Raw genomic sequence first — 15595 nt, forward strand, 5'->3', positions numbered from 1 at the left:
CGAATGCAAATGACAATTTTAAATAATCCAGACAACCTGAACAGTCGATTTAATATTCTATAAAGCGCGGCACGTTCCTCTGGCACATTTATGATCGCGCTATTCATTAGAACAAACATTTGTAACGCGTTCGATGACGTTATTAATATCTAACTATATTTTTATATGCTTACATATATGTACGAACAAATATAAAATAAAATAGAAATGAAATTGAATACTTAAAACGTCGCTAGTGGTATTTAAAATAGGAACGATATATTTAATTCGACCCAAACTAGCCAAGAAAATTTTTATTTTATTTCCACAACGTTTCGACTATCTGTTTTTGGTCTTTTTCAAGTGAAAAATTCCTTGATAAAAGCGCAGTTAGTTGACACTGTTGTCATGATTATTAAACAATATGATTATCGGACTTTTTTTAAAAACATTTGAAATAACTTTTGAAAGAATTTTTGAAAGAAAGTAACTGCATCCTATCGTTATGATGGATCGTCAAAAAACGTTGTGGAAATAAAATAAAAATTTTCTTGGCTAATTTCGGTCGAATTAAATATATCGTTTCTATTTAAAATAGAAATGTGCAAAAATATTTTTTCGCACATCTTTAACGTGTGTTGAATAATTTTCAAAAATGTTTAGAATAAAATTGTATGTAACACAAAATTGTCATGAAAAATCGAGAGATTCTCCTTTTCAATCATCATTGAAATCATTGACAAATCGAGGACTTACCGAAATCTCGCATTTCGATGGACAGACGCATTTTGCTTCCCCGATGCTGTCGCTTTCGCATTCGCCGTAAAACTCGCACTTCTTGTTCTCGCAGCCATCTGTGAACAGATCGATGACGATTAAGAATCTATATCGTGCTGCGCAGCTGGGACTAGGTTTAGCACGGATTCGGCCAACACATTCCTTCGGTTTCGTGACATCACTCGGGCTATTAATCATCCCTTGACCATCCCGTGCGGCGGCCCGCCCTCTGACCGCCTCAGGATAACATTAATAAAGATTCTCGTGGGTATTTGCATAACGGCGTCCGTTTCGAGTGGAATTTTCACTGCTGCAGGCGAAAAGGGAGAGGGCTCGAGAGGAAGCGGACGAGACAAAGGGTGCTACCGAAATGCGAGTAACAGAAGTCAAGGGAGGACTGGAAGAGAGGAAAGAACGAAGTTATCTTTAGGAATTCATTGAAATCCTCGACGGATATGAGGGAGGAAAAGAGAGAAGAGATTCGTCCCCCGATATGTCGATGATGCTTGCGCGAAAAAAAGGGCGAGAGTGACTCTTCCGCCTCGGGTTTTTCCAACAAAGTTCGAAAACGAGAATCGTGCGAAGAGCGTGACTATACCAGGACAAGGAAGGGAGGAGGGTGGAGTAACGCGCATGCATATGCAGCGTGCATGCCGCGGGGTAACAATTCATATGATTTCAACCAACTCGGTGTCGGAGCGATCCCGCACGAAACCGAATTCAACGGCACGTTCCGCTCGATTTCTGACGCGAGAGTCCGAGAGCGAGAACGAAAATCGTCGCAGAAGCCGCGCGAAAGATCGCGTGCTCTCTTCGAAACGCTCTCGCTTTGACTGGAATAATAACACAAACGCCTACGATTATTATTATTATTATTATTATTATTTGGCAAAATTGATTTCGACGTAACTAGCAATTTTATTCAATACTTTCACGACGTTTCGACCATTTGGTTGTGGTCCTTATCAAGTGAGAATTGTTATAACACAATATTACACAATAGTTTTTAACAATGTTGAAACATACAAGAACATATTTAAATGTTAAGTTATGACCACAAACATACCAATCAATTAAAATGAGATTAACGCAAGATAAAACCGATCTTATTTAAAATTAATAGTTAAAAGAGGAACCATCGCTATGATGTTTCGTCAAACGACTAAGTTTGAAACGCACAACTGAACAATCTTTATTATTTTGTCGTAAATATTTGTCAAATTCTCAGTGTCTTTCTGTTGGTTAACAGTATTATCATGCTTCTTTATGAAGAACATTTCAGCAATCTCCCTCTTTCTTACATGTTTCTCATTATGTAAAATGGTCGGTGATTTCCAATTAAAGTCATGTCCAAAATCACATCTGTGTTTACTCAAAACCGAATGATTAGACTCATGTAATTTAATATTGCTAGCATGTTCCTTCACTCTAGTGCATAAATGTCTTTTCGTTTGTCCAATGTATGAGGCATTACAATTTTCACAATTAATCTTGTATACTACATTCGTTTTTATATCATTAGTTATTAAATCTTTACCTCGTTTTATCAACCCATTCAACTTTTTTGGCAAACTATAAACGATCATTGTGTAATATTGTGTTATAGAATTCTCACTTGATAAAGACCACAACCAAATGGTCGAAACGTCGTGAAAGTATTGAATGAAAATTCCTAGTTACGTCGAAATCAATTTTGCCAAGTTTATTTTCACCACTAGCGTCCAATATTAATTTTGATTGATCTTATTATTATTATTATTATTATTATTATTATTATAGCGAAACTCAAACTATTATAGAATATTATGTATGCGAAATCTTTTTTTTTTTTTTGTTTTTCCTTCAACTCGATATCCGGAATTCCGAAAATGTGGAAGAGCACACGATGGAGTATGATTATAGGATGCCAAGAGTTTAGTAGCGATATCCAGCGAGTCTCTTGGGAAACCCCAGCAGTTCTTTCGCCGTTCCACAATTTCGGATTCGTTGGTCGCCGGAGCGTTCACCCGATATTAAAAGCAATCCAATCTTTTCGGGGCGCGCGTTCCCTGGGTACGTGTGTTATGAGGAAAGTTCGGTAAACCTCGGCATCGGTACCATCGCGTCGTCGTAGGTAGCTACTCCGGCGGATCACCTTCCTCTCATCGTTCCAGGCATCCCATTTCATCAGATTTTTGTGATGGAAATTACTGTTTGTGTTTAGACTAACTTTCGCGAGTACGTGATTTTATATTCCCGGGGCCTTACAACGTCGAAGTCGAGGGAGAGAAGAGGAAGGGAGGAGAAATGGTTGGTTTGATGGAATCGCTGTTTGAACGCATCCCCGCCGGCGGGCTTTTGATAAATCTAGCGTCTGATAGCGGACGCGCATGTCCGCGCTATGTTGACAACTGAAACTTTAATAAAGATGCAAATAGGAAATGTGTTGCGATTTATTTCTTGCGCAAGACGCGCGATTACGTCTGCTAAAGTTTGTGGATTCATCTCCGAGGAGAACAACCCCACGTGACCCCACTTACTTGCTTGTACATTTGATATGACGACGATAATTATTTATACTTTTATATATATATATATATATATATATTATTTATATATTTATATTAAATTTATTTATATACTTATTATAACTGCATGTATACATTAAATTATATTAAAGTCAACAAGTTGAAATAATATCGTATTACTGAAATTTACAGGTTTTTGACTTAATATTTGCTCTTTGCAAACACATCTGTTTTTCAAATACGCATCGGTGATTTTAGGACACTTCTACATAGTTTATTCGTTGCGTACGACTAACAAGGAATGTTTGCGAGAGTGAATTTGCGTTGGAAATGAATAGTGCCAGGTGTCATCGTGCAATCGTTCCTCGGGGCCAACGTCGAGTTGTGCGTTTGTCTCGCGTTGAAAAGCGCTTCATTCGCGAGTGATTTCCATAAAGACGAGCGAAAGGATGAAACCGGAGAGAGACGGTAGGACGAGGCGAACCTCTCCTCTGTTTAATTGCGGCGATACCCTCGTTTTTACAAGGCAGAGAAAGAGAGAGAGAAAAAAACTTTGTCATAATATTTAGCGAAATAATATTTTACATTCAATTAATGCGCACTGACTATATAATTGCGATTAGATCAGCTTTCTCGGGGTCCATCGTGGAAAACGAAATAATATTTTATATCCCGTGAGTGTTTGCCTCGCAAATATAATGTGTGGAATTTTATTTTCAAATCTGCACGTGCTTGCAATTTTAATTTTTGCTTAATAAGAAGATAATATTTAATTTATTTCCAAAAAGTTAAAAAAGGCGTATTTATCTTCACACAACTAATTGTTGATCGCCAGTGATAAAATTTTAACAAATAATAAGATGCAATTTAATTCTGTGTGTGCAGCTACTGTGTAGCTAACAGATTGTCGATATGACAGGACAACTTTCATGTTTCTATTTTTAATTAATCTAATTGCTGAATAAGAACAACACTTGAAAAGGACCACAATGTGGGTCGAAACGTAGTGTGTACTTATTTTCAATAAATGAATAGCCAGTTTTTGGTCGAATTAAATTGCATCTTATTATTTGTTAAAGGCGTATTTATTTTCTATGATCCGTCATGGGAATTGTATGTTCTATCACAAGCTTCACCAAATTAAAACGTAGAAAACGAAAGACGATTGGAGCGTGATATCCATCTCGAATGGTAAGAAAAGACGCACAGGACGGAAAATCGCTCAGGAATCCGCGTCCTTTTTAGACCACCGGTCCTGATAGCGGCTCATTCTAGATTATCGTGGGTGGGAGGAGAGGAAAAGAAGAGGAGGAGAGGGGGATGGATTAATAAGAATGAAATTGCAGGGTAGGGGCCAGCGTCGTAAAGCACACGGTCGTTGAAATCTCTCCTTCACCCCTTTCTCCCTACCCTCCCGGGATCGGTGGAAGGTGCACGAGGGCGTCGTTATTAAAGGCATCGTAGAAAATAATAAAATGAAGATTAATAGCGCGAGTTCGCGTGCAGCCGCGGTGATGCATCGCCGAGTGCAGTATGCATGAAGTTGTTTACGATATCGTCCGGAATTCCTATTGCGAGGAAATGAGAAGAAAAGAAATGTTACGCCAAACTGGGCGATATCGCTGAAAATATCTGACGTATGGTCCAAGTATAACTTTATCAAACATGACGTTTGGGTCATGCGTTTATTTAAAAACTCGTTATTTATATATATAATAACAGATATAAAAAGATATATTAATGAATATTAAAAATTGATATTTACAAATTATACGATATTTATATATATATTATATATGGTGAACCATTTCAAATACATTTGCGCAAGAATCAAAGTATTAAATCACGACGAACAAAATAGTCGAGCTTATTTGTGAATTACGAAAAGCTTTGTATCAAGATGATCCTTTGACATGTGAATTATACATTTCTTTTCTCGTATCACACACGATTGCTAATTTTTACGATCGCCCAGTGCTTTATCGCGTCGTATCGAACACGAGGAAGCGCGGGCGTACGGTCGATCGATGCCTAATTCTAGAGAAACACGCGAGGTCATCGACGTTAATCAAGTTTCATGCCGCCGCGCTACTTAAGACCGTTCAGAAATCCGTTATAAATTCAATTTACCCGGGCCGGATATTCAAATTAGTCGTAGCAAGTTTTAAGTTACCGCCCGGTGCCGGTGGCGCGGTTACGCGACCGTATATTAACCCTTCGTTGTCCGACCACTCCGGCATATTAAAATCACAGATTTGTTCTCTTAACGCTCCCGCGTCGCGAGTTGGAAATTATTTTCCGTGCTCGATACTAGTGCCGATAAGAGGACGCTTAATACGCGGGAACAACCCGTCGCGAATTGGGAATCCGGAATTTGATGTGATTAATTGAAGTGCCTTTCGCAGGAAACCTATTTAAGAGATTAACTCTCTCGCTTTCTTTTTTTCTCTTTCTCTCTCTCTCTCTCGTTGGCAATATATTTTCTTCGGAATGAGCGATTGAATGGGATACAAAATTATATTGAGCGAAGCACAAAGAAAGTGTAATTAGAAAATTAAAATTGCATTTTAAATACATTCGAGGAATGCGCGAGGAATTTGATTGCTCGAAAGTTAATATTACTAATTGCATTACATTTTTCTAACGGGCTATGTTGGAATCTAATCTTTTCATGTGCTTTCTCTTCTTACTTTGCTAAAGAATGCTAGACGTAGAAGTTTTAACTTTAAACTTTTAAAGCAACAAAAACAATTATTTTTGTATATATATAAAATAATATAAAATAAATTTGAAATCCTTATATATATTATATATAAAAGGATGGACCTTTTTCTACTTTCAATCATGAAGGCACAGGATTCTCGTTATTTAATCGAAACATTCTAATGGATTCGGCAGAAAGCTCGAAAAAAACTTTTGATCAAGAGTAAGTAAATTCTATATACATACATATTGCAAATAGGAAACAGCAGATTCTGATATTTAGAGGAAAGAAAAGGGATTTGATTTTAGGTCTAATCACACAGGCGAAGCGCGCTTCTCCGCGCTCGGCCGCCATACTGTAACTTGTGATTCGACTCTCGACTTCATTCTTGTGAAGTTAGCTTCGTCGTTAGCTGGTAACTGCGCAGTCGTGCGGTCTGTAGTGAAGATTAGTCTCGCGCGAGACGCGCAGCGTAGTGGACGTATGAAAGAGAGAGGTTCGTGAGTCTAATGGAAGCACAGGTATTTTGATCGAAAGATCTTGTAGAAAAATCTATTTTTTGTTCGCATTGCATAATTATTTAGTTATTCGTTGCATAATTAAGATATTCCTATGCATGCATTGCATTTTTTAATATTTTATCATATGGAAGAGTAATATAATTTCGCTTTGCGTGCGTAATTACATTCGTTTAGATTAAAATAAAATTAAAAAAGGATATACATATATGGTATTACATATATCATACAATGAAATAAAACTTTGAAAGTAAAAAATAAAAACCATCCTAATTTTATACGTATATATATATATATATATATATATATTGTAAAAATAAAACATTTAAATTTTCATCTCAAATGTAGAGTTTAAAATATATCAACTTTTTTTAGATGTATATTATTATTATAAAAATTTGCTTCACACACACATACACGCACACATGTGCAGATATGATTTAAAATCTGAAATTGTTAATAATGCATGTAAATGAAACGGTTTTAAAAATGCGACGAGCAAATTCACAAATGAAGAGGGAACGCGCATATAAAATCTATTTTCGGTACTCACTGCACAATCCTTGGTACAAAACGCGTATCTCCCGTCGATGCTGACATGCCTCCAGGCGAAGCTTGCACTCGTTGCCATAGCTGATGCCATCATCGCCGCATACAGGTTGAAATTCTGCCGGACAAGTCGGACATTCGCACACAGCATTACCGCTGTTCTCTGCGCAAATTGCGCCCCACTGGCACACCTGCGAACCGTATAATCGGACATACGCGTTTATACGTATATGTGCGTACATATCGTTGCATTACACGGTTTGAGAAATTATCGTCATTCCGCATATCTCGAGAATTCTTATTTTTTTTTAAATTAAAGCGCGTTACATTTTTTAAACAGTACGTTACAATTTTATACAGTATATATACATTTAAATATTTTCTAATTAAACTAAAGACAAAGGAAAATATAGTAAAATGTAAAGGAATAATTAATTAGTTATTGGAAAGGTTTGTTAATTCTCGAGAATATATCGAGGTTCATAAAACTATTCGTAAGAAACACGAGAAACTCAATACCCGAATGTTTTTTGGCAAATTCATCGAGCTCGATTTCTCGCCGTTCCTTTTTGTACTAGCATCTAGTAGCTTTCCCACGCGGAGATACCCGACACGGTGTCATCCAATTAGCGACAATTGCTTTTTGGCGAAGGAGCTCGTCGAAATGGTGAAGATCTCACCTCGGGCTTTCGAATTTTGCGGGAAATCGAGAAAGTATCGAGAAGGAGAAATAGCGAATGGGAGAAAATTTTCTCCGCACTCCATCGGACTCTTGATCCCTTCCTATTTCCGTGGAATACATCTGGCAATTTCCATTCCGCGAGCTCACTCGATGTCAATTACAAACCTTGTTTTGTGAACCGAGCAGTGTTCGTAGTTTAAATCGAACTAAAACTAAATGGCGACGGTTTTCAAGTCAATATACCTATGCATTTCTTTTATAAAGATAAAAATAATTCATAACTTGAATACTTTGATGCAGGTATATTAAAATAAATTATATTAATCTAAATCTTCTACGTCGTCAAAGTATTTTCAATTTCCCTCGGATTGTCTGATAACTATTACCGAATAAAATGAATGCCACAAATATTGGTACAAATATTTACTATTGTAATAATACCTAATATTTCTTTTTCGAAACTCTGTTGACATTTATATCTCGGTGAGCGCGGAAACGGAAATTGCAAGCCTTTGAACGCGGTCTTCGTGATGCATGCAAAAGACTGACCTTCTCGGAGCAGGGTCCCCTGGAGCCGCACGTGCCGACATAAGCTACCTCGATGTTGCTCCGCGTCAGGCACGCCTGTCTCTTCAGCTCGCACATGGACGTGTAAGTGGTCCCACCGCGGGCGCATACGGGCCTCATTACCGGCTCGCATTCGGGGCCGCATTCGCAGTTAGCGATCCCTTGGCGATTGATTGCGCACTGCTCGTAAAAGCTGCACTTGGCCGCTTCGCACGGATTTTGTCCTGCGAAATGACCGACCAATCGTATGGCTTTTGTAAATTTCTCAATTTTTTTAATTTCGAAAATAATCGGTTTTTTTTTCAAGATATAGAAAAGTATAAATCAAAAAGATTGATAATTTTGACGAATAAATAAATTTTAATTAAACTTAATCGGATTATTTATTGGTGTAACAATAATTAGCGCATAATCGTAATATTTCTTGCACGATATGTAAGATATTTCGAATATGCCAACGTCAATTTATATCGATTTTTTATTTCGGATAAAATGCGGATTTCGTATTACCAGAACTGCAGGCGCCGTTGTAAATTTTCTTGAGAGGCAATCTTGATCGACAAGCTTCCTGTCGAAGGCCGCACTCATTCGAATACGTTTTGCCGTCACTTCCGCATACCGGTGAAAATTCGAGGCCGCATTGTTCTCCGCAGCGACAGACTGGTTGCCTCGAACCGTCCAGCTGACAGATTTCTGGTTCTACACACTCGACGCTTCCGCAGGGATCTGGAAAATTGGATCGCAATTAATCGTATAATTAACAATCCCTCGAGAGACATCTGTAATTATTTAGAATAATAATTTATAATGAATAATGTATTCTTTTTACACTCTACATGGGTGTTTATGGAAAAGTAATCTTCGAAATTATTAACCATGTTTATTAAAAAAAAATTTACAATTTTTATTATATCATTATTATATATCTCTCGATAATAGGAGTTTTTTCATAAATACAATTATAAGAGTTAATAGTGAAATGATGATAGCGTATTGAAAATTTTATTTGCATATATGGGTGTGTGTAAAGTGTTTATTGAAAAGTAATCTTCGAAAATTATTAACCATGTTTATGAAAAAAAATTTAACAATTTTTATTATATCATTATTATATCTCAATAATAGGAATTTCTTCATAAATAGAATTATAAGAATTAATAGTGAAATGATGAGCGCATTGAAAATTTTATTTGCATTTGATCGGTTTTTACGTTGCACATTTGCGAAATCACCGCTAATCCGAAAGTTGATTAAATTAAAATGACTTTCTTACGACTCCTCTTTATGGATGATATTATTTGCATGTGGGAGTAGTGAGAAATCCGTGCGACGCGACGCGGATGAGAGGACGAAGATGGAAGGGATGCCGAGTGGAGGAGATACGTCTGCATCGAGATTAATCTTCGCCCTCGACCAAGGGAAGGAAGTTGAATTCCGTTTCCTGTCTACGGGCTAGGTTTCGATCTTATACCGGCGGCTGACGAGGCAACTTCTCCCCCGACAGCGGTGGTGATGGTGTTTCTCGGGGTTAGCTCAAGTTACAGTCCAGTGGAGCGACTAAACTCGACCCTTCCGCAACCCAACCCCTTCTCGCCGCGTTTGCTGGTGCTTGTGCACCAGCCAGTTTCAACTCAACATTAATCGATCTCGGTGAAGTATCGTTGCACTGCCGCGTACCGAGATGAAAAACATCGTCATTTCATAATCGCATCGTCATCATTCTATAATCGCGGTTTTCCGGGAACAATTCTTTCTCGCGATTGAGAGATAGATTTCTCCTTCTTTCTCTCTTTGCCCGTATTTTAGATACATATCTATTTTTTATTCAAAAGTTTCGAGATGATTAATCGATGACAGAAAAATTCCTCTCCATCGTAATTCCAGGAAGCGCGATCGAGAGGAACTCTTGTATCACTTTCATTACTTGCATCGAATGAGAAAGAGAGAAAACGATGTCATCGTGCCTTTCAAGGTCTCCGGCTTAATGGGATTTCTCACCCCGCTTCTTCTTCTTTTCTACCGTCCGTCTGCAAGCCTTCATCGAAATACCGACCACGATCCGGAGCAGCAGGTAGGGAGGAGCGGTTATGCCGGAGCGTTAACTTCACGCGACATTACCCTGATGTGGATTTCTTTGTATTATCGGGTCGTGGCACGACGTGAAAGCCGCTGGAAGACCTTTTCAGTATGGACGACGGACCTCCCGGTTCGACGATAGGGAATCTCCCGTGGAACGTGTGCAAAGACGGGCGATGCAATGCGATGTATCGCGAGCCGAGTGACTGATGAGGTCCTCGTACATTCCTTGTATTATACGCGAATTATCGTCTAATTTAACGGAGACGGCCGAGTGACAACCGTGGAATATCAATTTGCTTGCCGGTAATCATTTTCATAAAATATATTAATCGCGTAAAATACACATTATTATCTTCAATATCGTGTAATATCACAAAATAATTGAAAAAAAAAAAAATAATAATAATAAATAAATACTCTCGAGGAAGGTCTTGAAAGATTTTCGATTTATCGATGAATCGAGTACAAATCGAGCTTGAGATGATTTTCCAAGATATGAAAGATGTTCGTAACCGACTTATGTACACACACGCGGCGAGAGTGTCTGCATTCTAGTTACTTCCGCTAAAGCAACTGCAAATATCGATCCTTTTTAGTCGCCTTCCTTTCATGTGCAGATCTGTGCGCGCATACCTCTCCTGCATTCCACGAGTACTGCAAACGGGAATATCTCAAAATCGCTCGGCGCTCGGTAAGAGCTTTGTAAATTGTCCGTCATCTTCATCCAAGAACAGAGCGAGTCAACATCATCTCCATCTCGTTTGTAACTTTACGAATTTAACAGTTTAGAGATCTTGTCTTTCCGCGAAAAGATGCATCGTGACGAAGCCGGGAGAGAAATTCTTTGATATGCCATTTTATATTATTAATTATACTTTCGTCAAATATTTTTATAAGGGAGAGACTTAAAAAGAGGACACGTGAATTGAATAGGTATAATGCAATAACAAGAAATCTCATTGGTAATAAAAAGCGTGTTAAGCGAGCAAGGGATTATAACATCAAGCTATAATATTTAATAAAGCCGCTAAAATCTCATCAAGATTTTCTTCTTTTTCCGCGTATCCTTTAATCGTGTCGCAAGAAATATCTCGATGCTTTCCTCTTCGTCCGTGACTCTAAGAAACTGAGAAAAATACGACGAGGATGTGACGAGATACGATTCGATATCACGCGCGCGAGTATAATGGTATTATTATTATTATTATGTCTAGAGAGCAATGACTGGGTTTATATTAAGTAACATCTCTGTGATGCATCCGGCTTGATGTATTATATAGTTCCATCTTCCGCTTCCGTTCGAGCCACGCTTCTCGCATCAACCACATCGTGAATTTCTCTCTTTCTCTCTCTCCTCTCGCATTACTTAGACCTGGAAAGCATAAATATGAAAGCCTAAGAGGAGGTATGTCAGTTTAAAAACGCAATTTACGATGTAGCGGGTGATGTAAAATTTCGACTAAGTTTGAGCCAGCAAACTGGACAAATTGCCACCTGCTTCTGTAAAGATCAGTTTTTTACGAGCATCAGCTATAGCTATGAAAACGGCTGCTAGCTTGATATTTTTGAAACGCGATTGACAACTGACGTTGATAACGCTGTCGAAATATCAAATATTTAATACTTATATTCAATATAATTTGAAATATTTATGAAAGTATGGAAATTTATGAAATGTTCAAAATTATTTAAATTCCAGGGTATTATATTATATTCCGTCATTATATATATTATTATATTTTATAATTAAATAAATTTAGTATGTGGCCCGTATTATTGATCTTTGCATCTTTTCACGTGAACATTTTTTCGATAGTATTTGGACTGGCAATATAAAAAAAAAAACATGCGAATCCTATTGCATTCACCAATTTCTAACTAGGATTCCACATTTTCGGGTTTTTTATCTCTTTCAACTGCTGCAAGTTTGCTATCGACGTCACGTGATCGTCAATAACCTATTTTTGCATTAAAAATGAGAATTTTTTTCTCCCGACAATTTTTGCGTCGTCGTTATTTTCAACCACTTTCGGGCGACACCTTGTCAGATCGATATAACGAGATGGTATCGTAACGCGATTAATATATCTATTTTATCGCGATAATATTTCCGGGAGCCATCAAGCATGATAACGCGTTCAGATAATGAGTGCAATACACAGACGTCTCCCTTTTCATTCTTATAATCGAATCCACGGCGAGCGAGTATCAGCGTTTGTCTCTGCCAATTTTGAACGACGACAACATTCGTTCTTGTCGCCACTAACCGGTGCGGCGCAATCTCGCCGCTATCGACACTTACATGATCATCGATAACCGATTGCGGCCGTTACTTACATCCGCTCGTTTTTTGCCAACTAGCGCACCTTCGCGCGCGAGATTGTTTCCGGCGAGAAAAGAGAGGGTTTCGTGCTCTTTTCCTTTTTCTTCGGCTATCGACGCGTTTCTCATCCGGTATACGCGGAAATCGTTTCCTCAAACTGTCACCGCGCCGAAATTTCCGGCTCGTTGAACTCGGTTTGCAAAAGGGATAAACACATTTGGTCGCCCTCGTATAGGGACTAACGTTCTTCTTCTCGGCACCTACGCTCAGTTTGGCTCGACGAGTGTGAGAATTTAGTTGAATCCATTTCTCCGAGACCGCTACCTTTTCCCGGTCGGCCCTTATTTCGGCACGTTCGAGCGTGAAGGAAATGTCTTCGTTTTCTTATCTGTTTCGCGTGGCTCTATGCGTGACTTGCGGAAGAAGAAGAGAGCAGCAACGTGTCAAGCTTGATAGAGATATGATAGAATGGAATGATATATAGATATGATAAAAGATTCGCCTTTCTTCATTCGCGAAATGTTGTCAGTGTATTTGTTTCGTCGAAGAAATGTATCGAGAAGATATCTCTTGGAGAAATAGAAATAAAGATTCAATCAAGTCATCATTATCGAGTGCCATCGCGTGATATACAAAGCGATACGGAAATGTATTGCAATTTTAGAGCGTAGGAAAAAATAAGTATTTATAAACTCTGAGAAATAAAACAAATAATCTTCAACTTATTTTCAATTATTGATCCGATCTTGAATTTTCTTTTTTTATAAAATGTTAGTATTTTCTTCTATTCCTTTTTAGTCGCCTTTAAAAATATTTTCCAGCATCATGCTCTATTTTTCCTTACATTTAAGATGTTAATAAAAGTAGCTTGTGCCAGAAATCGATAATTATGATGGGCTTACTTGACGCTACTTGAACGAGAAGCAACTTTTTTTCATTTTCCTGCACAGATTCGAACCGCGCAAACGTTCGACCTCGTCTGCTCTTTTTCTTCGCTCCGTTTCCGTCCAATCACGACCGCGAAATAGTAGTAGGCGCGTCGGAAGAGGGAGAGATTCGAAAAGTCTCGAAACTTTCGGGAGTTAATTTGATTTATCGCCGTACCGTCACTTCTCTCTCAAATTCATGCCTCGAGCCACTCTCACCTCCTCCTCCTTCATTTCATCATAAGAGAAATTCGCGAATGGGAGAGGGAGAGATATTACGAGAGAATTTATTATTGATTCCGGCGTGTTTAAAAGGATCGCAACTGGCGCCGATTGATAAAAGGCCAACTGCCATTGTTGTACTAGGCTTTCCGCCCGACGAGAACTAACTGAAGGGTCTTCTCTTCTCTTCCCGTCGAACCGCTTCCCTTTCGACCATTCCTGGTCGGATATTGCGTTTCATTGTTCCCGATATAATACGAAGGCAGAAACAGTGAAACGAAAAGGGAAGACGTTCGTCTTTGTAAACTTCCGGCGCCCTTTGGCCCTCCTACATCTCTATTACACTTCCTTTTTCCCTATGATGTACATCGTTGGCCGTTATTAAGCCCCACGAAGATAGATCGTATACGCCGATGAGCGCCGCGGATTTATTTCATACGGCAACAAGGATTATTATTTTCAAATATCGCCTTTACACGCTCGTAGGATTTATTGCGCGCGATCCCCCGTGAGATATCTGCAATTCGGCCTCGACGTTCTCACCATGGAACCCCGTACTTTTTGCTCAAAAAACGTCCATTTAAACTTTACTCGTATCCGTGCAATTTTTAACGCGCGAAAATTGCAGTTTTAACCGACCGCAACTATAACCAACTCGCTATTTCCGGATCGTTAGTCATCTCGATCTATTTATCAGACTGTTAACAGCAAAATTGAATAATTCCTCTCGATTCAATTGCACGCATATACATATTCAGGACAAGAGCAAAAAAGCCCGCATTTTTTAATCCACTATAGAATGATATTCTAGAGTGAAGCTTAAAAATGATGAACTTGGGTCACTTTTGCTCTACGTTTCCGCGTTCGCATCGAATCGCTTAAAATTCGCCATTTGCACAGCCCTACATCGGGCGTCGTTTGCGTGCATATGTCCCTAATGGTTATTGGGATCTCGTTTGACGACATATTTAACTAGCTCTTTATCAGACTGTTAACAGCAAAATTGAATAATTCCTCTCGATTCAATTGCACACATATACATATTCAGGACAAGAGCAAAAAAGCCCGCATTTTTTAATCCACTATAGAATGATATTCTAGAGTGAAGCTTAAAAATGATGAACTTGGGTCACTTTTGCTCTACGTTTCCGCGTTCGCATCGAATCGCTTAAAATTCGCCATTTGCACAGCCCTACATCGGGCGTCGTTTGCGTGCATATGTCCCTAATGGTTATTGGGATCGTTTGACGACATATTTAACCAGCTCGTTAACCGCTGGCTGCGATTACCGTAACCGTTACCGTCTACCATATCAGTGTTACGAAGAAGCTCCGGCGAGAGAGCACTGCGCGAAGGAGCGAAAAGGGATCGGAGGGAAGGACGCAGGATGGACTTACCTAATCCTAAGCAAACACGGCCTACTCCCGGTACCTGTCTGATCAAACATTTGTCTTTACTACTCGGTTGATTAAACGCCTGCCAAGTTTGTATTGTTTCCGTGGTAGGGAGCAAGAGGAAGGGTTCGCTCTCCCGTTCCTGAATGTGCCTACGACTACCTGTGGACGCGAACGATGACAGCTGCGCGGAATATGGCGTATTAAGCGCCAGATATATAGGATGTCTTAGACTACACGTAGTTGCTACGAAGGGAAATAGCGGTCGTTTCACCGACGATGCGTTTCGTCAATATTTAAGGAGTCGGTTAACATTTAACATTTCGTGATAGGGAATAAATTTCAAGTGACTTAAATTAATAGTAATA

At 38.9% G+C, this 15595-nt stretch overlaps 1 protein-coding gene across 7 annotated transcripts in view; it reads right to left on the reverse strand.

Annotated features, from left to right (window-relative positions):
- LOC114936594 (agrin) overlaps positions 1-15595 on the reverse strand; it is a 464192-nt gene that overhangs the window by 25662 nt on the left and 422935 nt on the right. For all 7 annotated transcript variants that reach the window (XM_085483682.1, XM_085483677.1, XM_085483681.1 and 4 more), the window contains 4 exons: positions 8794-9009; positions 8266-8507; positions 7039-7225; positions 736-833 (listed from right to left, as the gene is read on the reverse strand). In XM_085483682.1, the coding sequence (XP_085339808.1) occupies positions 736-833; positions 7039-7225; positions 8266-8507; positions 8794-9009 (743 nt within the window). The remainder of the gene's footprint in view (positions 1-735; positions 834-7038; positions 7226-8265; positions 8508-8793; positions 9010-15595) is intronic.

This window comes from Nylanderia fulva, unplaced genomic scaffold, assembly GCF_048542155.1.
Source record: "Nylanderia fulva isolate GAGA-0341 unplaced genomic scaffold, ASM4854215v1 Scaffold26, whole genome shotgun sequence".
NCBI classification, from domain to species: Eukaryota; Metazoa; Arthropoda; class Insecta; order Hymenoptera; family Formicidae; genus Nylanderia; species Nylanderia fulva.